General features: G+C 54.3%; 2 protein-coding genes across 2 annotated transcripts; one reads left to right on the top strand and one right to left on the bottom strand.

Moving 5' to 3' along the window:
* Nucleotides 1-380: 380 nt before the first annotated feature.
* LOC115947338 (hydrocephalus-inducing protein homolog) lies at nucleotides 381-11,358 on the bottom strand. Its single transcript, XM_034074163.1, has 7 exons — nucleotides 11,302-11,358; nucleotides 7,152-7,372; nucleotides 5,375-5,494; nucleotides 4,631-4,765; nucleotides 3,900-4,099; nucleotides 2,023-2,147; nucleotides 381-553 (listed from the first exon to the last, which is right to left on the bottom strand). The coding sequence occupies exons 2-7, from the start codon at nucleotides 7,356-7,358 to the stop codon at nucleotides 381-383; spliced, it is 960 nt and encodes a 319-aa protein (XP_033930054.1). The 5' UTR covers nucleotides 7,359-7,372; nucleotides 11,302-11,358.
* LOC117438719 (serine/threonine-protein kinase pim-1-like) lies at nucleotides 10,691-20,625 on the top strand. The gene is given in 9 exon segments (XM_034074162.1): nucleotides 10,691-10,717; nucleotides 11,021-11,095; nucleotides 12,787-12,795; nucleotides 18,930-19,028; nucleotides 19,109-19,159; nucleotides 19,479-19,845; nucleotides 20,052-20,228; nucleotides 20,470-20,560; nucleotides 20,562-20,625. Coding segments are annotated over 9 exon segments (960 nt in total).
* The last annotated feature ends 7,360 nt before the right edge of the window (nucleotides 20,626-27,985 follow it).

Raw genomic sequence — 27,985 nt, 5'->3', positions numbered from 1 at the left:
CACCTGCAGCTCTTCAGTGCTACTGCTCAGTGCAGTCCCAGGTACTGAGTGCTGACACCTGCCTCAGCCTCATGGACCCTCCGCAGTGCACGCAGCTCTGAACTCAATAGTTTGTGGCTCCCAAACGTGAATTTGCCCTCTGAGGCAAGCCAGTGATTGCAATCAACCTTCTCTCCCCCAAAACATCATCCTCAGCTGTAGCACGGGTGGGACTGGAATGGCAAGGGTTAAGCTCCTGTGCATGGCTCTGTCTGCCCTAATCCCTTCAAAAGCCCCAAGAGCCCTCTGAGGCTGTGTGTTAGTTTTCCCCTGGGGCATCTATCTTGCTGGGAGGAATCTCTCAAACAAACCTCAGCTTCTGCCGCTCCTCCTCTTCCTCATCAACAAAACGCTTTCCACTGGAAGTGGGCCGTGATGCCACTCTGGTTGTGGATGACCAGGGAACTTTGCTTTGACAGCGTGAGGGAAGTCTTCTCAACTGTCAAGGAGCTCTTGTCAAGCCTGATGTCAGCATTTACAGCTGTTCCACAGAGGCTTTTGTGAACATCTTCACCTGGAACAAAGCAAAGGCAAAGTCTTGGCTCATCTCACTTGCTGATGGAAGTACAAGGAACGGGGCAATCTGCAGGCAACAGGAGAAAGAGCTGCAGTTCTGAGCTGCATCAGCAGTTCCCCACATCAGGACATTTATCGTATCCTGACAGCTGCACATGAGATGGCATGAGGATGTCGTGGCACCACCTTAGGCACCTTATTTTGGGGGGTGTTCGTGGAGAATTATCCCCAAGGTGACAGCATTTACAGTGAGACTTTGCAGATGTGCCCGGGTGCCCTTTGGGCTGCCATCCCACTCAGGTCATAGGGAATTCTACACCCAAGTCACTCAGTGACGCTGAGGAGCCCACCTCAGTCATGGCTTGCCCAGGCTCTCCTGCAGGCAGGAGATGCCCCCACTCTCGTGTCATCCTCATCTCCTGCTCCTCAAATATTGGCCATAGCTCTCATCTCAGAAACCAAGCGGGAGCATTTGAAATGAAATGGACAAGGGCAGAAAGAACAATGGCAAGTACAGAGCAGCTTCTGTGCTGAGCTCTGCACTCAACAGGGTGCTATGGGGCCCTCGGATCCATCTGCCAACTCCTTCTTTTGCTCCTGCTGCTGTCACAGCCAAGTGCCTCACCACTGCCAGCACATTCTTCCTTGTCAAATGTGCTGCTGTTACCACTTCACCACTGGAGAAGTGAGTCCCTTCACTAGGGTAAGTGTCTGCTGGAAAGCTGGAGACTTCCAGCATCAGAGCAACACGCACAGCAGCACAGCCATTCCCAAGGATTTCTGCAAAGTCCTGTTCACCACCTACCTTCAGACATCAATACACCCTCACATTACTGACTCCAGCCCTAGCAGCAGCTTCTTCCTAAGCCTCACATTAAATAACTGCTGCTCACAAGGGGGTTTCTACAGAATCACTCCCAGGCTACAGCAAAGCTCAGAGCACCCTAATGGCTACTGCTGCCACACTTACTGCTCCTCACAGTCACAAGACCTCAGCATGGCCCAGCTCTCGGCAGAGCACCCACTATACCCATGCATCACATCACAAGAAGAGGGTCTCTACCTCAAAGGCCTTGCCAGGAACTGTAACACAACACATCGGGATGAAAAGCAATGACCAGTCAGCAGAGCTCTATGGGACAAGTTGCAGGCTCTTCAGACAGCTCTCTTGCACGTTAAAAGCCATCTCCTTTTCAACCAGGCTCCTTGCTATGCCTTCTTCCCCAGTGGAGCACCCAGAATATTCCCCATCGCTCCCTGTGCACTGTGCTTAGGAAGATCTGCTGCCTTGTTACAGGCTGAAATATTCCAGCACAGCAATATCTGGCAGCCAGCATGGAAGCTTTGCTCTACCCAGCATGAAGGAGTCTTGCAGAAGGGATTCAACAGGACAATGAAGCCATCAGACGATGATGGCAGACACTGCTCTCTTTGGAAGGACACACCGAGGGTGCACCAAGCACTTACCTGTGTCATAGTGAACAATCATGGGACTTGTATAAACACCGGTCTTTGGTGGGTGAAATTCCACCGTGACTTGCATTGCTTCTCCAACGCCAAGAGTCCCAATGGAGGGATCCACAGAGAAAGGGCTGCAACACAAAGAGAGAGATCTGGGTTCTCCGTTAACTTTGCAGTCTAGTTCACTTCAGCTCTCTTGTGCAAGCAAGGAGCAAGCAAACCACAGGCGGTACAAAAAAACCAGAGCATCCAGGATCAGAAACAGAGTGGGTGACTCTCCCTGCTGAAGAATCCCATGCAGAAGAACCCTGCAGAGGATCCCGTGGTATAACATGACCTCAGCCCCCCATCCTCTGCACACAGTTCTCAGCTCTTCACCTCTGCAATCCAGTTACTCACAATTCTACGGTTTTTGTGTAGCTCACTTAAACTTTTGTAATGCTTCCCATTTCTTTATTGCAAATCAGGACTGAAATAGTTCATTGCTGAAGTTCGGGAACTCTTAAAACCCTTGTCAAGGAGCTCTCAACACATGCTCTGTCATCCAATAGAGTAGTTGGCAAGTGCATTGCAAATAGATGCTAGACTTCACTGGGTACTTATTGTGGTGGTGACAACTAGGCCTGGAAATCCCAGAAGGAAACTGTACAGTGATTTACAAGTTCCTGCCCATGGAGCTCCACAGGGAAAAGCAGCAGCCTGCTTAAAGAGCACCCTAGCAGCCTGCTTAAACAGCCTTGCCAGCCTTTGGCAGAAGCTCCTCTCAGACCCTCGTGTTTCACAGGAGACAAGTTGAAAGTCTTCTGAATCCCGTTTCCTGGAGAAGAAACTGAAGCAGCTCAGGTGCACCAACTGAGACGCAGCAGGTCTTTGGTGCGTTCTTAACCTCAGCTCCTGCGCTGAGACCTCTGGGACCAAGCAACTCTCAACTCCCAGCCAACTGAACCGCCTGCCTTGCGGATGCAGTGTCACAAACACATTCCCCTCTCCAGTGCAGCAAACTGGAAAACCAGTGACTGGCTTCTGAGACCAACAGGAACAGGACAGGCTGTCTGCAACACAGTTCACCTCAGGCATTTGATGACGGGACCACCAGAGTACAGTGAACTTGTGGCCTCCCAGAGACCGGGTGTACTTGGTTCCTAGTGGTATGGAACCATTTCAGAAGGTTATTTGTGACCACAAGGGTGCAAACCAGCTACTCAGCTGCTTGAGCCCTCTCCAGGAAATGTGGGAGAGAGACAGCTCCAGGAGAAAAGGCCCCCAGCCCTTTGCAAACGCACCAGGCACTTGGAGCATCTTTCACCTGTGCCCTCCTTAGCTTTCCAGTAGTCCACTTCTGAAGCCACCACCTGCTCCTCTCCACTTCAGAGCTCATTCTGCTTAGGCATATTTGGTCCCAGGCACCAGACCAAGCCCACGGGAAAACAGAGGCCCTGGACCACACACTCTTATTGCCAGGGCCTCCATAGCAATTGCTTTCATCTATGATCTCTGCTTGCTAATATAGACACAGCTGCTGATCAACTCCTCAGTGCCTCTCACCAGCTCATTGCTTGCCCATTTCTTGATGCTGCCTTTGGGCTCCGTGACCTGAGCCCCTCGAGCTGTCCTCTGCCACACAGCACCTTCTGCAGCACTCCAGCTGCCTTCCTGCCTTGGCTCTTCCAATCCAACAGCATCAGATCTGCAAGATGCTGCCTTGGAGACACCACTGCACTGTAAAACTTGCTTGCAGAGCTTTCTCAAAACACCGTAAGGAATGGCAAACCCCACGTGTCCTGCCCATGTCCAGCACCTCAGATGCTCTGCCTCCTTTTTCTCACTGTTTACAACTCCATGAGCACGCAACAGCGTTTTGCACAAGAGATGAGCTCCTTTACCTCAGAGTGGTGATGCTGTAGCAAGCCTCCCGCTTCCCCACGTTGCGCACCAGCAGAGTCTTCTGGGTGCTGAACCTGACTGGACACTCAGAGAAGTTCAGCTGCTCAGGGAAGTCCAGGCTGGCTCGGCCACCTATGGCTCGGATAGGCACAAAGAACTTCTCCCTCTCTGTGATGATGATAAGCTCCTCAAAATAATCCTGCAGGGAAAGAAACAAGCTCAGCACAGTGCCTTTAGCACCATGCCCGTGCCAGAAGAACTGCTGCTGGTTTCTGTGACTCTCACAGTAGCACTTTTTATCTTCATGGCCTTTCATTACAGATTATTTCACAAGCAGGGGCAGCCAGGGACCATGGGGCAGATCCTCTGTAGTTTTCTAGAGGCCTGCTGCTTGAGGATAGGACAGACTATTCAACCACATTTAAGCAGCAAACACAAGATGAGTAAAAGGCCATGCACAGGCAGCAGACTCTCAGCCCTCAAGCCAACAGACATTCCATTAAATATTCCACCACTGAAGGACAAAAGAGCCTGAAACAGGCAAGAGCCTCCAGCCTATGGGAGCACAACCTTCAGCACCAGCAAAGAGTCTCCCCCAGGTCTAGATCCAGTGCAACCCCACTGAACCCAGGACACTTCTTCAAAACCCACACCAGATGCCTGCTTTGGAATCCAGCCCTGCAGGTTCACCTCCCCTCAAGGCATCATCTCTCAGGACCTCTACTCTCACCTTGTTCTCATCAGGTCGGAAAAGGATGCGGTAGGTTGAAGACGTGCCCGGGGCTACCTTATAGTCCTCATCACTCGGGCTGATCAACTCAAAGTAAGGAGAGTTCCCCAGGATGACGTTCAGCAGACGAGGAACCTGCACGAAAGACACACAACTATGATTTTGTCACTTGGAGAAACTTGAGAAGGGACCAGGACAGGCCACGTGACAGCCTCCTTACCACCTTCCCAAAACACTTTTAGCTCTGAAGGTACACGCACGGAACCCACAAGGCTGGACTTGAATCCCCTTTAACTGCTCCTGCTAAGCTAGCCTCTTTCCACCGCTCTTCCCTGTGCTTTGACAGGCACTTGCACACAGGTGGCTGAACAGGCTGAGAGAGGAAAACATGGCCTGCCAGAAACCAAGACTGACCAAAGAGCCACTGGGACACGGTGCACTCTCGAGGTAAAGCATGACAGCAGGCAAGAACTGCACAGCCCTCGACAATCCCATCAGTCCAGGGCTTTCAAGGGGAAGCATGCTGGCTCAAAGAGCTCCTTTGGGTAGATACCACTAGTGCACGGCCAAAACCAGAATCCCCAGCATGGGAACATTTCCCCCATCTTGCAGAATAACGCTGGTGAGACATTTTATTCTGCATGCGCTGCACTGCAGCAGGGAACTTGCTCTGCTGCACACCATGTGAATTCCACTGCTCTCCTCCTCCAGCCCAGTGCTCAACCTCCACAGCCCAGCACTTACCCTGTCTTTGTTCCTCAGAGCTAGCGACGCTATGTAGAACTGGTGGGGAATGTAGTTCTCAAACACCACCTCGGATGGGAAAGGCTGGAACGACCTCTGGTCCCGCTCAACGGCTGAGAACTGCAGATGCAAGACAGAGCAGAGAGAGCTTCAGCTGCTGGGAGAAAGATTAACGAAGGAAGATCCCACACTCATCTCCAGTAAATACAATCTCTTGGTGACTACATCTGCCCAGCTCACGCTAGGAGATGGCAGCTCACCCACCTCTGCTCTCAGCTCAGCAAAGGGTTCTGGACCATGCTGAGCAGCCTCAAGCTAAGAAGCTCTTTTGGAGGCTCTTTCTTCAGGTTGCCTTCTCCAACAGGCAAAGCAGCGCTCACCTCCAGCAGAGCCCTCTGCTAAGCTGCTCGCTCAACTCCAGACACTTGCTGGAACAGCCACCAGCACTCAGGGAGCAAGCAAAACCCAGCAGTTTCCATGAGCCTCCACAGGAAACAAGTTGCGGGTGAACTTCCCTCTGGGACAGCTACACTGAGTCCCACACATCCCACATATCTTTTTTTGATGGAGAGCCGAGAAACCAGGCGGAAGACACCAGTACCAGGGAGGAAAGGCCAACAAGAAAGTAACAGGGCAGTTGGGAAACAGATAAATGAGGTGAATGCTGGATGGGGATGAAGTTCAGCTCTTTCCCCAGCATCACTGGGCAACTTGAGCTAGGCTGCAATTCGTATCCCCTTTCCCCAGGAGCTTTAAGTTGCTGCTTCACTGGATTCTATTACTGCTGGTTTAGTTAACAGCACTGCAGAAGCAGCTCTGAAAAGTACACACAAAGAACAAATGCTGACCCAGCAGAGGCATTACTTGGAGATAATTCCTCCCTGCTTGGTCTCCCCTCTCCCAGCTGCACTGCTGCCACTCGAGACACACAGGCAGGTCTCGCGCTGCCCCACAAAAGCCAGGTCAGGCTGAGGCCAGAAGCTGTAGCACTGCCAGTTATTTGGGCGCCCGTCTTACGTGTTCCCACCTCGTGTGCTGTCTGGGGCAACCCTGAACTGATGTGCTACAGCTCACTTGCTGGCAACACTCTGCTCAACAGCCTACCTCAGTCGTCCACCCACCTGGACTGGCTGTTACACTGAGCAGTCCTGCAAGAAAAGCAGCTTTAAACATCCATCTAAGAGCACTGATCCAGGGAAAGCTCATCCACTCTCCTCTGCCCAGGGCGATTCCCTGGCTATCCAGCAGCCTGAAAACTCAAACACCCTGGAAGGCTCCCACACCTTCTTCCAACCCATTCATGCATTGAGGCAATTGGGTTTCTTACAGCTTAAGTAATTGCCACAGGCCCTCAGCCTTCAAAGGCCACTACTGCCACCACTGAGGGAGCCCTGTGACCCCAAGCACGTGGCAGTTGACTACACCAAAGCCAGAGGTGGCTCTTTGAACAGCAGGATGAGAAATAGCAGCTCCTGCCCTTGTGTCCTGCCCCAGCCCTACCCCCAGTAGCTTTAGCGATGGTAGCTCAACTCCAGCAAAACCCACCAACTGCAGCACAGGTTCCATTGGCTTCCTGCAGATCAGGACTTCAATGGCTCACTGCAAACACATGTTTTGCCTTTCCCCCAGCAGAAAGAACTCCACCACCACCAGTAGGAAATGACAACAGGACCTAATCACCAAGCTGCTTGGGTGAGCTGGAGGCAAGTCAGCCACAAGCACGTGCCCTCTTCAAATAGCACGTCAAACAGCAAGGAAAAGGCCAGGGAAAGGCTACCTTTTGATGGCAGACTTCACCCATGTCCCGAAGCTGGGCAGTCCGGGGCCGCCTCATCTCCCGAGGCCTCGCCAGCCTTTGCTTGCTGCTGAGAGACTCTTCTGCCTCTCTGACCAGCTTGGGATTACGAGATGCTACCACTCTGCTCTGGAATCCATCCGCCCTTCTGGAGGACCTCATGGGCCGGGGGGTCTTGCCACTGGCCATGTCGCAGAGCTCACCTGGAAGAAGCAACAATTGGACAATCCACAACCCCAGAACCTTAAAACCCCACACCCATGGAAGCCTGGAACCCACAACCTTAGGGAAGGGCCCTTAAAACTCACCCACTCCCAACCTTGCCACGGCCACAGACACCTTCCACTAGAGCAGCTGCTCCAAGGCCCATCCGACCTGGCCTTGAACACTGCCAGGGATGGGGCAGCCACAGCTCCTCTGGGCAATCTGTGCCAGGGCCTCGCCATTCCTGGCACACCCAAAGGACACAGCCATGTCTCCAGCCCCTGGCATCCTCCCTAAGCGCAGAACGCAGGGAGGGCCTCCCCACCCTCACTCATCATTAGACCACATTTAGGCTCCATTCATAGACGTAAAACCCCACAACAGACAGCCCCTGAGCCAAAACAGCCTTTTGCTCTGGGTGCAGTCCCACCAGCCACGGACACACACCAGGGGCTGCTGGCACTTCTCACCCTTTCTGCAAGGAGCCTGCTGATGTTTCTAACTAACTCAGCACAGAGCTCAAGACTCTGGTTAAGAACCAGAGTTTCTCAAGGCTACTTTGCCTGCTTGAAGTTACAAAGATTAGCTGGCAAAAACGGCTCCTTCCAGGCAGGAAACCACCCCACTGCCCAAGAGCACTTCTCCATGCAGAAGGATGCCCTCATTGTCACTTGGTAACACCCAAACTCGAGGCTCCCTACAGCCATTCCAGGCTGCCACAGCAGGAAAGAAGCAGGAAACCATCAAAGGCACAGGAGCAATTACCTCAGATCTAAGGAAAATCCAGGAGGATATTCCCTCCTGCTTCCCTGTGTTCCACAGCACCTCTGTTGTGTGCACTTGCTCTACACAGCAAGGCAGCATCTAGGCAAAGATGGCCATTCCCTGCCCCTCGACTCTCCCCCACACCCTGCACGCAAGGCAATCACTTCATGCCTTTACGCCCAAGACAGCTACAGCACGGCACAAACGGTGTTTGTGGTGCTGGGCCCTTGGCAGCTTCAGGAAACAAGGCTACCGGTTCCTTTTGTTCTTGCACCAAACACCAGAGCTCTGCACTGCCTCTGCTCAGGAGGACCTGCTGCAGCAAGAGTGGCCTTTAAAGCTGGAAAGAACTGCTTGTCAGGGGAGAAACCTCATGGGGATGATCCAACATTCATCTGATTTCAGGGTTTATTACCGGCTCTTAACTGCCTCATTCGTCCCAATTCTCCAAACTGTGATTTCACTTCACTTGAAACGAATCCTGTCGTCACCCCCACAACGCTTATTTCCAGAGGGCTTCCAACCTGCACAGCCCGGCCAGCCCAGCAGCTTCCCCTGAGCCCTGGAGCAAGGCTCTTCCCCAGCCCCAGAGCCCGCAGGGACCAGCCTCCCAGAGCAGCAGGAAAGGAGCACAACGGAGCAATCGGGCACATCTCCCTGCAGGGGCAGGACAAACCAGCACCCAGGACACAGCACCCCTCCAGCCCACCACCCCGGGGCTCCCTGCTCCCCACCTCACACAGACAAGGCTCCCTTTGCTGCAGGACCTACAGCCTAGCTCCAAGTCTCTACCATCGCTGCAAGCCGCACGGCAGTTCCACAGCCCCTTCAAGCCCTTCTACCTGCCCAGCCCTGCTCTTAGCCCAGGGGTGTTTAAATCCTGCGGCTATCACACAACTGCCCCATCCCTGCTGCCAACGGAGCTGCCTCCTCCCTGCCCAGGGCCAGACGCTACCTCAGCACGGCTGATTCAGCTTCTCCTGGAGGATTCCTCCCTGCAGGGCCTTGGCTCCCGAATGCCCTCGCACTGCTGGCACCTGTGGGCAGCTGGAGGGACAGGAGCCGCCTCGGTGGGGATGCTGCCCACCAGCACAGCAGGGAACTGCTGCTGGGCTGCCAACAGCCAGGGGAACCTGGGCACCAAAGGACAGGGCTGGCACCTGGGCTGCCCAGCCCCTCTCCTCAACGCTCTGGCTTTGCCAGCTAGGGCAGGGTTTCACCAGCGCCTCCACGAAGCAGAGCTCAGAGCCTGACAGTAGCTCAAGCCTGCTCCTGCCTCAGTGCATTGAGCAGCAGCAGCTCCCTCTATGTCACAATAGGAGAGGTCCACACCCCCCGGAAAGAACGTGCTCACCCTCCCGCACCACTTCCACACCAAGGCCACCACCACCTGTGGCTCTGGGATTTCTCCAGCTCCAGGCTGGAGTGGAGACCCTGCTGCTTCCTGCCTTGAGCTCTCTCGCTATCACTGTCGGCCGCCTTGTCTCTCCTCTGCTGCTTCCACGGCCACTGCAGGGCCTTGCTAAAGTTACAGCCTTGCAGATCCCTGCAGCCCCCCTACGCCTTCAATGTCTGCCCCGCACTGAAGGGCTGCAGCACCATTAAAGTGCACCTTACAGCACCAGTTGTTCACGCTCCGTGAGCGGCAGATAAATTGGTTTATACACTGCACATGAGCCAATCATTTCCCTGCTGCAGGAGTAAAGAAAAAAGCTTCCACACTGACTACAAAGCAACCATTTAATTCCTACTTTGCTGGCCCAGGAGGAGCCCACTCACACCAGGGCCATGGCCAGGCTGCCTTTGGGGTGACCCCTCTTGCTGTCCCTGCTGAGCACCCATCCATCACTTTGTACCCATTCAGCCTGCGCACACGGGCACACGCACCAGCCAAGGCCACCCAGCTTCCTGGGGCATCTCAGCTGCCAGGAGCCTCACACGTTTTCAGCACAGCCTTTGCCAGAAACAAAACCTTCCCATGAGACTCTCGGCCACAGGCAAAGCAAATCCTCACGTCTGCTTGGTGGGGATCGTGGAGCCCTCACTTTGAAACCAACACTCAGCATCTGGGGTTTACAAACCAGCCAGGGAGGAGATGAGCCCTGAGTGCTAACTGGCTCTCCAGGCAGCCAGCCTGTGGAAACACTCCAAAACATGTCCCGCATCATGTCCAGCCACGAATCCAGGTGAAAACTGGAGAGCTCAAGCAAAGGCTTCTCTCCTCCTTTCCTAAATCCAGACAGCATTTCAAATACCCCAGTTTGGAGACCCTGACGTCAGCTGTGCAGTCAAATCTGAACTGAGGAATTGTTTTCCCTCCATCACTTTTTAAAACAAACCAGAAGTAACTTGGGCCCAACAAGTGTGATGCCTCCTTGCTCTTCTGCTCCCTTCACACTGTGAAACCATTTAACCCAGCAGCTGCCTTGCTGCAAATTTCAGAACATTCAAGAAGTTACTCACAGTTCAGGGGCAATCTCTGACACGAGCAGGGCAGCAACCGAGGCTGTGACTGCCAGGAGACAGGGCACAGAAAGATGGGCGCATTCAGGATGGAGGTTCGGGCCCAATTCAGCAAGGTACTGGCACCACGGCTCAGGTTAAACAGGAAAGGGGACAGATGTCAGGGGCACTGATAACTGTGCAGCAGCTACAGAATGGTTCAACAGTCGTTCCTGGGGCTGACACTGCCTTAATCCTAACTGCCTTGGCCTCATGTCTCCACTGGCAGATAAAAACCATCAAAGTCACCACGATACTGAGGACAGAAACATCCTACAGTACCCCCACACTGCAGGACCAGGGCTTAGTCAAAGTCACGCAGCCAGAGCAGGGCTCAGTCTCTCTTCCCTCACACCCAGCTCTTCTCTCCCTCCTGCCAGGGCCTTCTCCAGGCCACCCAGCACCAAGACACACCACAGCCTAGGGAGTACAGGCTCCTCCTCTCCTCCCCCAAGGTACAGAGCTTCCTTCAGAGCCTGAGCACATGGCAGCTCTTTACTTCCTGCCATCACACACATTTGAAACCACACTTACACCCGAGCACCCACAGCCCAGCAGGATCCTCCCATGGTCAGCTCCAAGGACCAGACCAGCTGCCACAAGCGCTCCTTCCCTCCACCTTCTCCTGAGCAAGACAAACAACAGCCCTCACATGCTTTACCTGCTCCATGACAGCTTGGTTGGCATCTGCAGCTTCAGACATCCCCTGGCAGCTCCATTTGCAGCAGGACTGGGCTCCTGGGCTCCTGCCTTTGCAGCAAGCTGCTCATCCACAGCAGGGCTACTACTTCTCCTGTGGGGCACCTTCAAACACCGGCACGTGGGTCTGTGGTTTGAAGCAAGGGAGAGAAAGATCAGACCAGGAGACACAGGGAGGGGACAAGCCCAGCCCGTGACCTGCCTTTCAACCTGAGCCCACAGGAGCACCGGCCACAACCCCAGCACCTACGAAGCCCCACAGGCTCTTCAGAAGCTGTGAAAGGAGCAGCTTGGGTTATCTATCACTTGGGAAGCACTGGAGGGACAGGCCCATCTCTTGCTGCTGACAGGCAGCTGGGGCAGCTCCCTGCAGCACGCACGCTGTGCTCAGAGGTGCTGGGCAGGCTGCAGGCACAAGCCCTGCTGTGCAACGAGCTTCCAAAATGAAGCAGGCACCAAGAAATAAAAGCAAAGATGAATGTGGCTTTACCTGCCCCGGGCAGGTGCCTTCACATGCCCATTACAACCATGCCACAGCCACAACTGTCTGAACTCAAGCAAAACCCCAAAGCAATCGCTGCTCTGCTCAAGAATGGACCACTGGATTGCCTTTTTTTGACTGCATTTGTACCTGAAAGTCTTTGGCCAAAAACACTGTGAGTTTTGTCAAACAACAGCTGTGCAGAGGCTCTCCTGGGCTGGAACCCAAGCCAGGGCTTTGATTTTTAAACAGGGCAGCCAGTGCATCCCTTACGAGAGCCTCTGCTCTCTGCCATGCAGGTACTGTCAGACCCTACAGCTCTGATGGGATCGAGACCTCCGTGCTGACTGCCAGCACATCCCCTCTGGGCACTGGGAGCAGAGGGGCAGATCTTCATTTTCCACAGAATCCCAAGGGTTGGAAGGGACCTCAAAAGATCATCTAGTCCAACCCCCTGCAAGAGCAGGGTAACCTAGAGTACATCACACAGGAACTTGTCCAGGTGGGCCTTGAATATCTCCAACATAGGAGGCTCCACAACCCCCCTGGGCAACCTGTTCCAGTGCTCTGTCACTCTCACAGTAAAGGAGTTCTTCCTGACGTTCACATGGCACCTCCTATGCTCCAGTTTACACCCATTGCCCCTTGTCCTGTTGCTGGACATCACTGAAAAAAACCATCATTCTGACACCCACCCTTTACATATCTGTAAACACTGATCCTCACGAGCAGCTGTATTCTCTTCCCTTGTTATTTCCCTTATCATTATTATTATTGGTGGTAGCAGCAGTGGTTTGTGTTATACCTTAGTTACTTGACTTACCTCAGCCCCTGGGAGTTACACTCTTTCCATTCTCCTTCCCATCCCTCCGGGATCAGGGGGAAGTTGATTGGCAAGTACATGTTCCATACAGGCCTCGGGCCAGTGAGCACGTAGAAAAGATGAACCATCTGATCAAACAACAGATTAGGAAAATGTCAGGAAATGAAATCCTATTGGTACCAAGGTGACCACTGGATCTATTAAGAATTCAAACTAAACCTCGGTCGAAAGAAGAGGTTAGCCCATTTGAAATTTTATATGGAAGACCATAACAGTCCCAGTTTAAGGCAGAAAGTCTTCAGGAAGTTGGAGAGAGCTATCTCTGTGAGTTTTTGATCCATCTGGGAAAACAATTGGAGGAGATAAATAAGAGAGTAGCAGGGACAAGAGCAAGAGGTTTGGATTATCCCATTCACCCTTTCAGATCTGCAGACTGGGTTTATGTTAAGAATTTTTCAGGAGATCCTCTACAGCAGAAGTGGAGCAGAACGTAACAGATATCACTGACCACCTTTACAGCAGGGAAGATAAAGGAACAACCTGCTCGGATACAGTATTCAAGAATAAAGAAAGCACCAGAACCAGAGATGTGGCAGATGGAGCCTTCAGGACCCTTACGTATGAACTTGCGTCGGTCATAATTTGGACTCGTATGATAACTGGTGCACAAGCTTGGGACCAGAATTTATACCTGAAATTAATGCAAAATGGTACTGAAGTTTTAATCGTAGTGGCTGTTGGGTGTGTGCACAGGTGCCTAAATCAGGAGAAAGCCTGGAACTCCCATGAACTGGAGTTCCAATTCCTAACACTGTTTCATGGACAAATCTGTGGGTGAACACTAGCAATTTGTATTCAAACGAAAGGTTAACATTTGGAATAGTTAATCCCAATCCAGGTAATAAATATCACACCTGTGCACAAAGATGTATTACACCAGGAACCAGGGCAGGAGATCATGCTTGTTCAAATGCCACAGATGTAGGTCACCATTCAAATTGCAACCACACTATTAATGTAGATGGTAACCTGGTTCAGTGGTGGCCCATTCCTAAAGGGAAAGGATGGTATTGGTTATGTGGAGAAAATGCTTATAAGACTCTACCCCCCCCCAGCTGGAAGGGGGCAGGCACCTTAGGTGCTGTAATACCCAATTTTACTGTTACCGACAGGTATCCTTCCAGGACCTGGATTAGAACTTTTGCCAGAAGGGATGAAGATTGTTGGAAGAAGTAAATACCCTCAGAGACCACCACATTTTTGTACGCATGCAGGGAACGTTCTGGGAAACAACATAATCCACACGTAGCCTCATGACTATGTATGTATGCCCAGCGACTACATAAGGATGGCCTGTGGAGCAACAGGGGGACACAACAGCAGGAGGAGCTCTCCCCTGTGTCTCCTGGCACCGCAATGAAGAATACCTGCTTGTCAGCTTGAAAACTGTGTTAGCAAGTTTGTGCCTGGAGTTTTCTCCCAATCACTGCACTGGGTTCAGCTCTAACAGTTCTTTTCCTCCTTCTTAACAGACAACCTCAAATGAGTTCAGATTGTTTTATAAAGAATGCACAAAAGCTTGGATTATTTCTTCATTGACTTACATTTTGGTGTTTAGGTTTTGTGGTTTGGTTTTGTTGGGGTTTCTTTGTTTTGGTTTCTTTTTTCCCAATTCTTGTGCAGTATTATCTTAGGGTTGTATGAAACCCTCATGGAGATTCTACTGTCCTGATAGTGGAGTATCCCAGACACACTGGAGAACCCCAAATGTGGTTTTACACAGGGTTCTCACACCATACAAACAGTCACGTACCACACACTTGGACCAAACACTAGCACCCTCACTACCAATTACTAGTCCTAGTCCAACTCTGCCAGGCGCTCATGCTACTTCTGCTGCAGTCCTGCTCCTGCCTATTGATTCAGATGTCCTGCAGGAGACACTGACTAATGCTGTGTGGGACAGTGGGAGGGTTTCACAGACATGCTTGAGGGGCTGGGATTCTGCCATTATTTCTGCTGGGCTGCAATACCCCTTCTCCTTCACAGACAGCTCTAAGACACCCTAAAGAAAAGCCCTAGATCCAGGGCTGGGCTGAAGCTTCCAGGAAAAATCCACCACCTCATCACATTACAGGGCACACAGAAATACACAGACACACATATACAAATAAAAGATATGTGGCACTGCAGCCACTCCAACCCCTACAACAGGCACCGCAACTGCTACCTCAGCAAGAGGTGGCACAGCTATTTCAATGTCAGCAACAGGCACTGAGGCTACTCCAACACCTGTGACAGGCACTGCCCAAAGGTGACTGAGGAGCTGTTGGTAGAGCTGTCTTAGAGACAGAGGAACTGCAGCAGCTCTGCCTTGCCTGGTCTCTCACAGGATCTTTCTGTGCTGGGGGTGCTGAAGGTAGAAGAACAAGTGCCAATCACTACCACAGCAGTGCACCGGTGGCAAGATGGCTCTGACCGAGACTCCCCTATTGCCATCCATGAGCTGATGCAGACTGGAGAGCCCAGGAGTGCTCAGCAGGACCCACTCACCCTTCAGGAGCCCCACAGGGCCCGTGCACAACCCACATTACAGTCTGATTGTAAACTGCAGCAAGTGACCCAAGGAAGAACAATTGCAGATGGGGCCCTGAGCAACAACAGCCTCTGAACAAATGAACCAGGAGATAGGTCATGCCCTTGGGCCAGTCTGGACTGGGCAAGGTGTGAAATGTGCTCTGCACTGCACTGGGGAGAATGGGCTTACCTGGAGCCTCTGGCAGAAAGCTCCAGCAGAGACTCCAGGTCGACCCCTCGGCTGTTGGAGTCAGGGATACACAGGGTCCAAGGCTGGTTATATCCCCTGAAAAAGAGATCCTGGCAGCCTCTGAAGGGCTTCGAGCTGCTTCAGAAGTGATGGGCACTGAAGCACAGCTCCTCTTGGCACCCCACTTGCCCGTGCTGCCTTCATGTTCAAAGGGAAAGCCTATACATCATACAACTGATGCTACATGGAGTAAGTAAGGGCATTGCACTGATGACACAAGGAGCTCAAATAGAAGTCCCAGCTGTCCAGGAATCTTGGAAGTGACTGTGGATTGGCCAGAAGGCACCCGTTTTGGAATGTCACCAGAGAACAGATGCTGAAAAAGCCCCACCATATAATGAATGAGGAAATCTCCAGTGCTTTATCTCTCCTTCCTCATAGATGGTGGCAAATGCCCTCGAGGGGTGGTTGCAGTAATGGAAGCAGAGCAACTGGCAGCACGGAGAGAAACCCATCTGGGCTGCTGCACTGTGGCAAGACATCACTGCCCAGATGCAGAACCTGGTGGTGAAGGTACACCGTGGAGATGCTCATTTACCCAAGAGTTGGGCCACTGAGGAACATCAGATGATGGCTGAAGTACAAAGACAGGGAGGCCTGGCACACTGACTGTATCACACTCCCACCAACCCGCCAGAGCAAGTGCCATGTGCTTACCATGGTGGAAGCAACCACAGCATGGCTGGAAACATGCCCCACACCACTGCCCAGAACACTATCCTGGGCCTTGAGAAGCAAATCTTGCAGCGACACAGCACCCCAGAGAGAACTGAGTCTGTCAATGGGACTCATTTCCAGAACAACCTTATAGACACCTGGCATAGAGCATGGCATTGAGTGGGTATATCACATCCCTACCATGAACCAGCCTCTGGGAAAACCCAGTGGTACAATGGGCTGCTGAAAATCACACTGAGAGCAGTGGGTGCTGGGACTTTCAAACACTGGGATATACATAGCAAAGGCCACCTGGTTGGTCAACACCAGAGGATCTGTCAACAGGGCTGGCCCAGCCCAATCAGAACTTTTACATACACCGGAGGGAGATACTGACAACACACTGACGTTTTAGTTGTATCTGGAAGGAAGGATGACTGCTCGGGTCGGGCTGGGGATCAGTCAGCAGATGCAGAGCAATTCTGTTGAGCATCACTTGTGTTTATTGGTTTTATTCTTTTTCCCTTTTTGTTTTCTCTCTCCTTGTTATTTCCCTTATCATTATCATCACTATCACCAGTACCTTGTGCTTCGGTTATTAAACTCTTATCTCCACCCTCGGGTTTCTCATCCTTCCGGCCCTCCTCCCCATCCCGCTCCAGGAGCCACAACCTGACTCAGTCACCGGCACCTCTGCCCCCTCCTGGCTGCCGGGAACCGCCTGCCCCAGCAGCACCTCCCCCCCGGGGGGAAACAGCCCCAGAGCCCCCACAACAGCCCCGCTCCATCCCCAGGGCCGTGTGCCCGGGGCGGGCACGGAAAGGAGCGGGACGCGCACAGCCCCCAGCCCCCCATGGCCTGGGTTCCCAGCCCCCCATACTGACAGGGAACTCACAGCCCCACTGCCCAGAGCCTCGGGGGGCCGCAGACCCCCAGCCCTGCTCCTGAGCTCTGCAGCACCCCCAGCCCTGCTCCTCAGCTCTGCAGCACCCCCAGCCCTGCTCCTGAGCTCTGCAGCACCCCCAGCCCTGCTCCTCAGCTCTGCAGCACCCCCAGCCCTGCTCCTGAGCTCTGCAGCACCCCCAGCCCTGCTCCTCAGCTCTGCAGCACCCCCAGCCCCGCTCCTCAGCTCTGCAGCACCCCCAGCCCCGCTCCTCAGCTCTCAGCACCCCCAGCCCCGCTCCTGAGCTCTGCAGCACCCCCAGCCCCGCTCCTCAGCTCTCAGCACCCCCAGCCCCGCTCCTCAGCTCTGCAGCACCCCCAGCCCCGCTCCTCAGCTCTCAGCACCCCCAGCCCCGCTCCTCAGCTCTCAGCACCCCCAGCCCCGCTCCTCAGCTCTGCAGCACCCCCAGCCCCGCTCCTCAGCTCTGCAGCACCCCCAGCCCCGCTCCTCAGCTCTGCAGCACCCCCAGCCCCGCTCCTCAGCTCTGCAGCACCCCCAGCCCCGCTCCTCAGCTCTGCAGCACCCCCAGCCCCGCTCCTCAGCTCTCAGCACCCCCAGCCCCGCTCCTCAGCTCTCAGCACCCCCAGCCCCGCTCCTCAGCTGGGAGCTGTAGTCCGGGCTCCGGCACATGCGCAGGAGCAGCCGCACTCGTCAGAGGGAACGGGGGGTGCAGCGGGACCCCCGTGAGGGGCAGCGCGGGCCGGGGCCTTTCCTCACGGAGCAGCCGCCCCTCATGGGATCCCAGAGGCACCGGGTGGGCTGCGGTGAAGGGACCTTAAAGCTCCTCCAGCTCCAACCCCTGCCCCGGGCAGGGACCCCTTCCACTGGAGCAGCTGCTCCAAGCCCCTGTGTCCAACCTGGCCCCGAACACTGCCAGGGATGGGGCAGCCACAGCTCCTCTGGGCACCCGGTGCCAGCGCCTCAGCAGCCTCCCAGGGAAGAGCTTCCTGAGATCTCATCTCAATCCACCTCTGTGGAAAGGGAAAAGGGGATAAAATCAGCAGTAAAATGAAGCCTCCTTTTGACTTTCCAAAGCCTCCGGTCTCACTTCTTTATTAAAGCCTCGTTCGCAGGGTCCCAAGGCTCAGGTTCATTTTACAAAGGCTCGGCCGCGGGGATGCTGCGGCCGGGCGGGGGGTGCACGAGCCCGGCCGCGGGGCTGGGCAGGGCCCGCTCCGCCGTTCCACGGGCTCCTGCGGCCGCGTGGACAGAGCCGTTGAGAGCGAGGCTGCGGCGGCAGCGGCAGCAGCGGCTTTGGAGCGGCTTTGGAGCGGCTTTGGAGCGGCTTTGGAGCGGCTTTGGAGCGGCAGCGACTTCGGCAGCGACTTTTGCAGCGGCTTTTGAGCCGCAGCGACTTTGTCATCGGCAGCAGCGGCAGCAGCACCCGGCGCGGCGGCGGCAGCTCTCGGCGGTCCGGAGCCCTCCCTCCGCCGCTCCCCGCGATGGTGCCCCCCGCCGGGGCTCGCGGCGCCGCTCGGCTCTCCCGGTACTGGCAGTGGCGGCGCTGGGCGAGCCGCCGCCGCTGGGTCTGGCGAGGCAGCGCCGCCCCCTGGCGCTCCCCGGCCCGCCCCCAGGCCCCGCCCCGCAGCCGCCCGGCAGCCGCGACCCCCGAGAGCCCTGCGGGGGTGCCGGCACCGGCAGCGCGCTCGGCCAAGGTGCCCGTGGTGCTCCTCACCCGCATTGACCCGTCGCTCTATCTGCGCCCCGGGAGCGGCGGCGAGCGGCACGCCGCGGAGCCTCGGCCGGGAAAGGCCGGGAATGATGCGGCTCCGCTCGGCCCGGAGCGGCCGCTGGGGGCCGGCGGGGACCCCGCGCGCAGCGACAGCGGCAGCGGCAGCGTCTCTCGCGTCGGGCATGACAAGGAGACCTTCGAGCGGCTCTACCGAATGGGACCGCTGCTGGGGAGAGGCGGCTTCGGCTCCGTGTACTCGGGGGTCCGCCTGGGTGACAACACCCCGGTAAGGGGCGGGGCCGGCGGCGGGGCGGGGAGGCGGCGGGGCCAGGCGAGGCTCAGCCCAGCGCTGCTCTCGGCTTGCAGGTGGCCATCAAACAAGTGGCTCGGGAGCGCATCTCCTCGTGGGGCCAGCGGGTGAGTGCGCGGGGCCACCGGCACAGCGTGGGGCAGGGCTGGTGGGGGTGAGGCGGTGGCGCCGGGAGGGGGGAAAGCGGGACAGCGCGAGGGGAGCGGCTGTGGAGTCACCGGGGGACACGGAGCATCCTGGGCAGAGGGTGCCTGGTACCCTTGGGCCGGCTAGGGCTGCACCAGAGCATCCCTGCGGACTTGGGGGGGGGGGGGGCACCTGGGAACAGTGGGGCCGGGCAGGGGGCATCAGAGCATCCCAGGCAGGGAGGCACAGGACCCCCGGGCCAGCATCAGCCCCGCTAACGGTGCCACGGTCACCCTGCAGCGCAGCGGAACCCTCATTCCCATGGAGATAGCCATGATGAGGAGAGTGCGCTCCGACTGCAGCACCATCATCCAGCTCCTCCATTGGTTTGAGCTGCCCAACTCATTTGTGCTGGTTTTGGAGCGTCCGGAGCCATCGCAGGACCTCTTTGAGTTAATCAGAAACCGGACGTTCGTGCCCGAGTCTCCGGCGCAGGGCATTTTCCTGCAGGTGCTGAGGGCCGTGCGGCACTGCCACAGCCGCGGTGTCCTGCACAGGGATATCAAGTCCAAGAACATCATCATCCACTTGGTCACCGGAAAGGTCAAGCTAATTGACTTTGGTTGCAGCACCCTCCTCAGGGACACGGTCTACACCAAATTTAGCGGTGAGCGCACAGCCCAGGGTGCTTCCAGTAGCAGGCAGTTTGGGAAAAGAGTCACGTGCTGGTGACAAAGTGGCAGCTCACACCGAGTGTGTCTCCCCACGTCCATGGGGCCACCGGTGCAGCCCCTGCATCCCTGGGGATGCGCGGCTGAGGATGCGGGAGCAGGTGGCATCCGCCTGATGAGCTGTTCCTGTATCCTGTTGTAGGAACACCTTTGTACTACCCGCCGGAGTGGTTCCTCTACCACTGCTACCACGGCCGTCCGGCGGCCATCTGGTCCCTGGGCGTGCTGCTGTATGAGATGGTGTGCGGGGTCCTCCCCTTCCGGTGCTGCAAGGACATCACCAGCGGGCAGCTCTTCTTCAAGCGCCAGATCTCTGTTGGTAGGTACTCGGCTTGGCGGCAGCAGGGGGAGGTCAAGTTTTAGAGGGTGGCAGCTGATCTCCCTTGGTCAGCTGGAGGAGGTGGCACATGTCCTGCCATCCTGCTCTCCTCCAAACCGGATCATGGAGCAGGAGGTTTGGGTGCAGCTCTGAGCACACCCCGGCCTGGGCGCTGCGGACGGTGGCACAAGGTGGGCAGGAGCCTCCTGCAACTGAGTGGTGGTTCCCGGATGCTCCCCAGAATGCCAGCAGCTCATCAGGTGGTGCTTGTCCATGAAAGCTTGGGCCAGACCATCCCTGGAGGATGTGTTCAACCACCCTTGGCTGCAAACATGAACTGCCCCAGGAGACAGCCACACTCCACCCTCACAGCCTGAGCCAGCAGCCGGGCAAGTAAGCCCGGGGTGCCTTCTGGGGGGAGCGTGGGGTTTGTGGGGTTTGGGGGTTTTGGGAGGTTGGGGATTTTGGCGAGGATTTGGGCTCTTGGAGGGTTAGGATGGATTTTTGGGGCCTGTGGGGATTTTTTGGAGACTTGGAGGGTTTGGGGGTCGGTTTCTTGGGGCGACTTTGTGGGTTTTGCGGAGAGTTGGTGGGTTTGGGTGTTTTGCGGTTTTGGGACCTTGGTGAGGTTGGGTGTTTATTGGGGGATAGGGTGTTTTGGGGGGACTTTTGCAGTTATTGGGGGGGTTGTGGGGATTGGTTTCTGGGTTCTTTGGAGGGCAGCAGGTGTCAGAGGGACACCTCCTAAGAGTTCATTCTGCTCTTGTAGCTGAGGCAGTGGTTAGGTTCGGCTCTAGTCTGAGGATAACGCTGGTAACACACGGATTGTATAGTGGGTTCTGATTAGCACTTCCCCTGAGCAAGGCTGATTCAGTCTCTCATGCTCTGCAGTGAGGGCAGGCAAGACCTAATAGCAAAGCAACAGACAATGCGGCTACTGCAACACCAGCCACAAGAACTGCAGCTACTCCAACACCAACCACAACCACTGCGATGACACCAACCACGGCAACAGGCACCAATGGCAAGGACTGTCACTACAGCTGATACGACTCCACAGACAAGCACTGCTGCTATTCCAACAAGGGCAAAAAAAGCAGTGCGGCTACTCGAAACTCAGTGACGAGCAGTGAGGCTTCTCAAACCCAAGCCACAGGTACTGCAGGTACTAGAAGTACAGAGACAGACATATTGGCCACTCGAACGCCAAGGACAGTCAATGTGGCTACTACAAGCCAATTCAACATGCCCTGCAGTTAATGCAGCCCCAGGCACAAGCACTGCAGTTGCTCCACCACCAGTTTTCAGCTCTGAAGCTCCTCCATCTCTAGGAAGGAGCAATGGTGTTACTCTAAGGCCTGCTATGTATACAGTGGCTACGTCAACCCCAGCCACAAACACTGCAGCTACTCCAGTGCCAGCCACAAACACTGCAGCCTCTTCAATGCCAGTGACACACACTGCTGCTCCTCCAGCCCCATCAACAAGCACTGAGGCTTCTCCAACCCAAGGCCTAAGAACTGTGTCTACTACAACCATGGCAGCAGGTACACGGGCTACTCCAATGCCAAGGACAGGTGCTGTGGCTGCTACAGCTCCAATGACACACACACTGCAGGTATTCCAACCACATCAATCAGCAGTGATGCTTCTCCAATGCGAGCCACAAGCCCTGTGGCTACTGCAACCCCAGTTACTGGGGCAGTGGCTACTATGTGGCAATGACAGGCAAAAACACTGCAGCTATTCCAGCCACTGCAACAAGCATAGCAGCTACTGCAGTGCCAGTCACAGCAATGAGGCTACTCCAGTGCCTGAGACAGGCACTGCAGCTACTGCAACCTCATTGACAAGCAGTGAGGCTTTTCCAAAGCAAGCCACGTGCAGTGTGGGTACTCCCCAGACCCACAACTGCCCCACAGGTGACCCCCCAATGATCACCCAGACCCACAACTGTTCCCAAAGTCATCCCCCTGTAACTCCACAGCCACACAACTGCCCCCAAAGAGACCCCCCCACACCCACAATTGCCCCCCAACTGATTCTCCCAAACCCACAACTGCCCCCAAGTCACCGCCCAGACCCACAACTGCCCCCCCAGCTGACCCCCCCCATGGTTGCAGCAAACACAGTTCTTAGGCCTTGGGTTGGAGAAGCCTCACTGCTTGTCAATGGGGCTGGAGAAGCAGCACTGCGTGTCAATGGTGTTGGAGAAGCCGCACTGTTTGTAGAGGAGGTTGACGTAGCCACTGCATATGTTGCAGGCCTTACAGTAGTGCCATTGCTGCTTCCCAGAGTTGGAATAGCTGCAGGCCTGAAAACTGGTGGTGGAGTAACTGCAGTGCTTCTGCCTGGGGCTGGATTGGCCAAAGTGCTTGTTGATGGGGCTGGAATAGGCACAGTGCCTGTCCTTTGCATTCAAGTGGCTGATGTGTCTGTCACGGTACTTTGAGTATCCACACTGCATGTGACTGCTCCTGAATGAGGCTGCAGGAGTGGCAGTGTCAGTCTCAGGCATTGGAGTAGCTGCACTGCTGTGGCTGGCACTGCAGCAGCAGCTGTGCTTGTTGCAGTGGCTGGAATAGCTGCAGTGTTTATGCCTATCATTGCCATGTAGTAGCCACTGTCCCAGTTCCTGGGGTTGCTGTAGCCACAGGGCTTTGGCAGGCAGTGAGAAGCCACAGTGCTTGTGGCTGGCACTGGAGAAGCCTCACTGCTGATTGATGTGGTTGGAATACCTGCAGTGTGTGTCAACTGCAACAAGCATAGCAGGTACTGCAGTGCCAGCAACAGCAGTGCAGCTACTCCAATGCCTGAGACAGACACTGCCGCTGCTGCAACCTCATTCACGAGCAGTGAGGCTTTTCCAAACCAATCCACAAGCACTGTGGATACTCAAAGTACCGTGACAGACACATCAGCCACTTGAATGCAAAGGACAGGCACTGTGCCTATTCCAGCCCCATCAACAAGCACTTTGGCCAATCCAGCCCCAGGCAGGGGAGCAACGAGGACACCATCCCCAACACCCATTATAGGGGTGCCTGGCTCAGTGGTCTCCCTATTGTGCCTGAGAATGTGGAGGAGAGTGCCTGCTCCAAGGAGCCAGCAGCAGTGGCAGGGCTGGAGAACAGCAAGGACAGTGGCCCTGATGTGTACGATTTGACAGACTTACTCAAAGCACTCCCTGACCTGACTGAGAATGCAGAGGAGAGCAGCAGCCGCAAGGAACCAGCAGCAGCGGCAGGGCTGGCAACCAGTGACCACACCAGCCCTGGGATCTATGATTTGTCTGCCTTGTTCTATGCTCTCCCTGACCTGACTGACAACACAGTGGAGATCAGCTGCCGCAAGGAGCCAGCAGCCGTGGCAGGGCTGGGGAATAGTCAGAACAGCATCCCCAGCACCCATGGGATGAGTGCCTTGCTCAGTGCTCTCCCTGATGTGCCTGAGAAAGTGGTGAAGGGTGTCAGATCCAAAGAGCCAGCAGCCGTGGCAAGGCAGGGGAACGACGACGACACCATCCCCAACACCCACGACAGGAGTGCCTTGCTCAGTGCTCTCCCCAATGGGTCTGAGAACACGGTGGAAGGCGGCTGCCATAAGGAGTCAGCAGCCAGCCCAGCGATCAACAGGGGGAGCATCCAGACGGCCCTGAAATCCCAGCAGAGCTACAGGCTGGGCAGATTCTGGTATCTTTTCTGGTATCTTCTGGTATTCTGGTATCTTTTTAAAGATGCATCATCTCCATCATCATCATCATCCCAATCTGGAGCTGTAAGGGGAATATGATCTTCAACCCTCCCATCCATTGCCCCTGCAGTAATCTGGGCATGTACCTGAGTGCAAGCAGCTTTTATAACTAACTGTTTTTCTGTCTCTGTTAATGCATCCAGGATGACATCTATATCCTTCCAGTCAGGATCTTGACTTTTTACCAGGATCTCCAATGTCTTTGCTACCCCTAGAGGGTCATTTCGATTCTCTTTTGCAATCTGTTTCCATCTATCCAAATCTCCTAAAGAAAAATTCACTTTTATTTTGGTAGGTCCCTCCGGTCCCATTGCTTCCCTCAGAGGGGCTTGCAGAACAGTCTTAGTTTTACTACGAATCTGGGCAGCAACGGGCGGGGAGGGAATTTGTTTTACACTCTCTTCTTGTTCCACACTTTGTTCTTGTTTCACACCTTGTTCTTGTTTTACACTTTGTTCTTGTTTTACATCCGAATCAGGGGTTTCCTCCTCGATTGGAGGTGGATTCTGATCCGGTACTTTTGGGGATATATAATCCTCCATTCTATCCTCAACCCTATGATCCTCAGCTCTTTTCTTAAGTTTCAAACAGATTTCCCCAATATCACAACCAGAACAACATCTTTCCAATTTATTCCCTGCCTGCTTCCTTTCTTTTTCTAAAGCTAAAATTAAGGGATCTGAAGGTGCTATATTAATTCCACATTCTCTTTGCCACTCCGGGTGATTTCTCAAGGTGAAAAACATATCTGCATACATCACTTTATCCCATTTTCCTTGCCGCCTCAGAAACAACATTAATTGTAACAATGTGTTATAATTCAGAGTTCCATTTTTAGGCCATTTCTCCTGATCCTCTAGGCTGTACAAAGCCTACCACTGGTTACAATATTTTACCAATGCTCTTTTATTTACCGAGCCCCCCGGAGACCCTCCCAGTTCTTTCCAGTGTGCCAAAATACACCCTAAAGGACTCTTTTTCATGATCTCTTCACTCTGCTGATTTTCCATTATCAATCTCTCTCACACACACGGGATCCCACAGACACACTGCACACAATTACAACACTTGGAACAGATACAGAGACTAAAATTCTATCAAACAGACCACAATTAATAACACAATTTTAACAATCTGTCACCGATACCAAAATCACAGAACCAAAATCAGCACTAGACCGAACCGGAACAAATCGGATACCAATTCCAATACTTATACCAATAAGGTTCAAAACCGTGTCCACAAGACACCCCCTGTGTCTTGTAGGACTCACCCAAATCACAAGAAGCCCCCTGCTCCTTGCGAGTGTATCCCAACGGACGCTAGCAGCCGGGTATACGCCTTTACCTACGAGATTTCCTATCTGGATTTATGGAAGGCTTCCAAACCATGCGTACGCTTACCAACCCAATGTACCAAACCGAGATGCCCCCTGCACCTTACAGACTATACAGAAGAAAAGAATACCTTTGATGAAGATGGTCCTTGTCTGCTCCCGCACTGATCCCAATGAGTCCAGGGGTCCCTCCGGGAAACATTCCCGAGGGCCCTAGGGAGCCCTGTCCTCAGCGGGTCCTGCAGCCGAGCAGAGAGGCTCCCACCAGAGTCGCCAAATTGATTCGGAGACAACTCCAGGAACAAACTGGCCAACACAGTTTCCAAGCTGACAAGCAGCTATTCTTTATTCCGGCGCCGACAGACACGGGGGATAACTCCACCTAACGTGTGTCTCCCTTATTGCTACACAAGCCATCCTTATATAGCCCTTGGGCACACATACATATTCATGAGGTTACTTATGGATTACAGCATTTTCCAGAAAGCTCCCCGCATGCCTACAGAATTCGTTAGCACCAGAGACATAACAGTCCCCTTGTCCTCCTACTTATCAGTTAGTTTACCCATAGCCCATCCTGGACACCTGCTATTCCCAGATACTCCCTATCCCTGCGTCCTGTTTTTCTAGCCTGTTTTTCTTAAAACTACCTCAACTAGAACGATTTATCTTATGCCAGTATGTTCTCTAGCTGGACTCTAGTTTTTCTTCTATGTACTAAGCACCTCAGTAACTTTCCACTGCTACTGCTACAAAGCCATCGAACTTAACATTACTTACAACTAATTCTAAAGGTTTATATATTCCATTTTGTGATTTTATGTTCCCCTTGTTTCAGAGAAGAGATTCAGAGCTCTGCGCTGCAAAGCCAGCTCCTGGCAGGGCCAGCTTCTTAGCACACGGCAGGGATAGCAATCCTTTTCAGCTGGATAGGCAGGGCTAGATTCTAGGAATGCCTTTTGGAGGAGCACCGCAGAGCTCACCATTCTCATCCCCCACGGAGCCAGGGGCAGCAGCCATCAGCAATGGGATGCGGACATGCTTGCAGAGATGCCAGCGCTTTGGAGCAGCCACTGATGCCCTGCCACGTGTAGGAAGGATGGATTCTTGCCCCCAGGCTCCATGAGGCCAGGGGCTTTTGGCCACTCTCAGCAGCCCCTGAGGTGGCTCCAGACTGAGGGAGAACAGGGCTTGGGCACCTGCGGGGAGGCGTGAGCAGCCTGTGGAGCAGGAGCCGGTCCTGCTCCCATGCTCAGGGAGAGCCGATCGCCAGTGCTGGGGTCAGGAAGGAATTTTCCCCCGGGCCACATTGGCACTGGTCCCGGGGGTTTTTTGCCTTCCTCTGAGCATGGAGCAGGACCACTTGTCAGGGCTCCTCTGCTCCATTCTGGCTGCGCTACTGCCTGCTGCTCGTGCACCATGAAGGTGGCCCCTGGTGTCCTGCAGCTGGGGGGGGAAGGCTTTTTTTCCCGCATGAAGGGCCTGCCAGTGTCCCCGCGGGTTTTTTGCCTTCCCCTGCAGCGGTGAGCCAGCCCCTTGACAGGGCTCCTTTGGGCTATTGTGGCCCAAGGGCTGCTGCTCCTGCTCCACGCAGGTGGCCCCTCATGCCCCCATGCATGTGGGGGGAGGAAGCTTTCACCACTCCCGGGGTAGCCCCTGGACGTTGCTGCTTTCCTCTGTCGCACTGAGCACAGCCCCTTGACAGGGCTCCCCTTTGGGCTCGCTTCTTGCCCGCTGCTCTCGCACCTGCAGCCCAGCACTCCTGCCCTCCCACTCTCCAGCTCCACTGCAAGCTCGCAGAGGGAGCCACTGCTGCTCTTCCCTTGGCTCCGTATACCCGGGCCTTCTGCCTTCTGCACAGCAGCAATGTGCTTGCAAGGCCTGGATGCTTGTGAGCATCGCCCCTGAAACCAACCCACAGCAAAACCCCATGATGGAACATCATGGAAAATTCGGCCAAAGAAAAGAAACCAAACTAAAATCAAATGAAATCCTAAAATAAAATCTTTTTTTCCACTTGTAAGCTTTGTGTTTCACCTCCTTGAAAGTGGTTTTGGAGCTGAAAAACCCTGGCATTGCAGGGCAATAGCAGTGCCACTGTTATTCAGCTCGGGCTGGCTGTAGGGAACGGCATGGGATGGGAGGCAATGGATTGGCATGGAATGGAGGGTGCTACTTTTCAGCTTTAGCATTGAGCACATCCTCTTGTCAGGGCTCACCTTTGGCTTCACTTCTTGCCTGCTGCTCTCACACCTTCAGGGCTCTTGATTAAAGACTTATGTTCATCTAGAATCTTAAAGCATGACCTGGGTATAGTGCTGGGTAAGAACTCCTGCATAACTGCAGATGTAGGGTTTTTCTCTTCCTGGGGATACCTGAAATCTGTAGATTGTCTAAAGCAGCTGCTCTTAAGTTAGAGCATATGAAATACTTTTCAAGAATAAGGCCTCTAAGACATGTTAACATATACCTGCACCACTGCTTTGTGCACTGGAGCAAAGCTCCTCCCATCATCCTGAGGCATCTGCTCTGTTTCTCTGTGTGTGAAATTGCAAAAAGCTGGGGTTTTACAGCTCTTTTGGTACAGTGGTAGCATAAACTTTTATGATTGAGGGAAATGAGGTTGGTTTATTATCAGGCTAATACACAGTAAGTGCTCGTTGATTTT

The sequence above is a fragment of the Melopsittacus undulatus genome, unplaced genomic scaffold (assembly GCF_012275295.1).
Source record: "Melopsittacus undulatus isolate bMelUnd1 unplaced genomic scaffold, bMelUnd1.mat.Z mat_scaffold_56_arrow_ctg1, whole genome shotgun sequence".
Classification (NCBI taxonomy): domain Eukaryota; kingdom Metazoa; phylum Chordata; class Aves; order Psittaciformes; family Psittaculidae; genus Melopsittacus; species Melopsittacus undulatus.
Note: the sequence above shows the minus strand (reverse complement) of the source record. Positions and strands in the feature narration are given on the sequence as shown.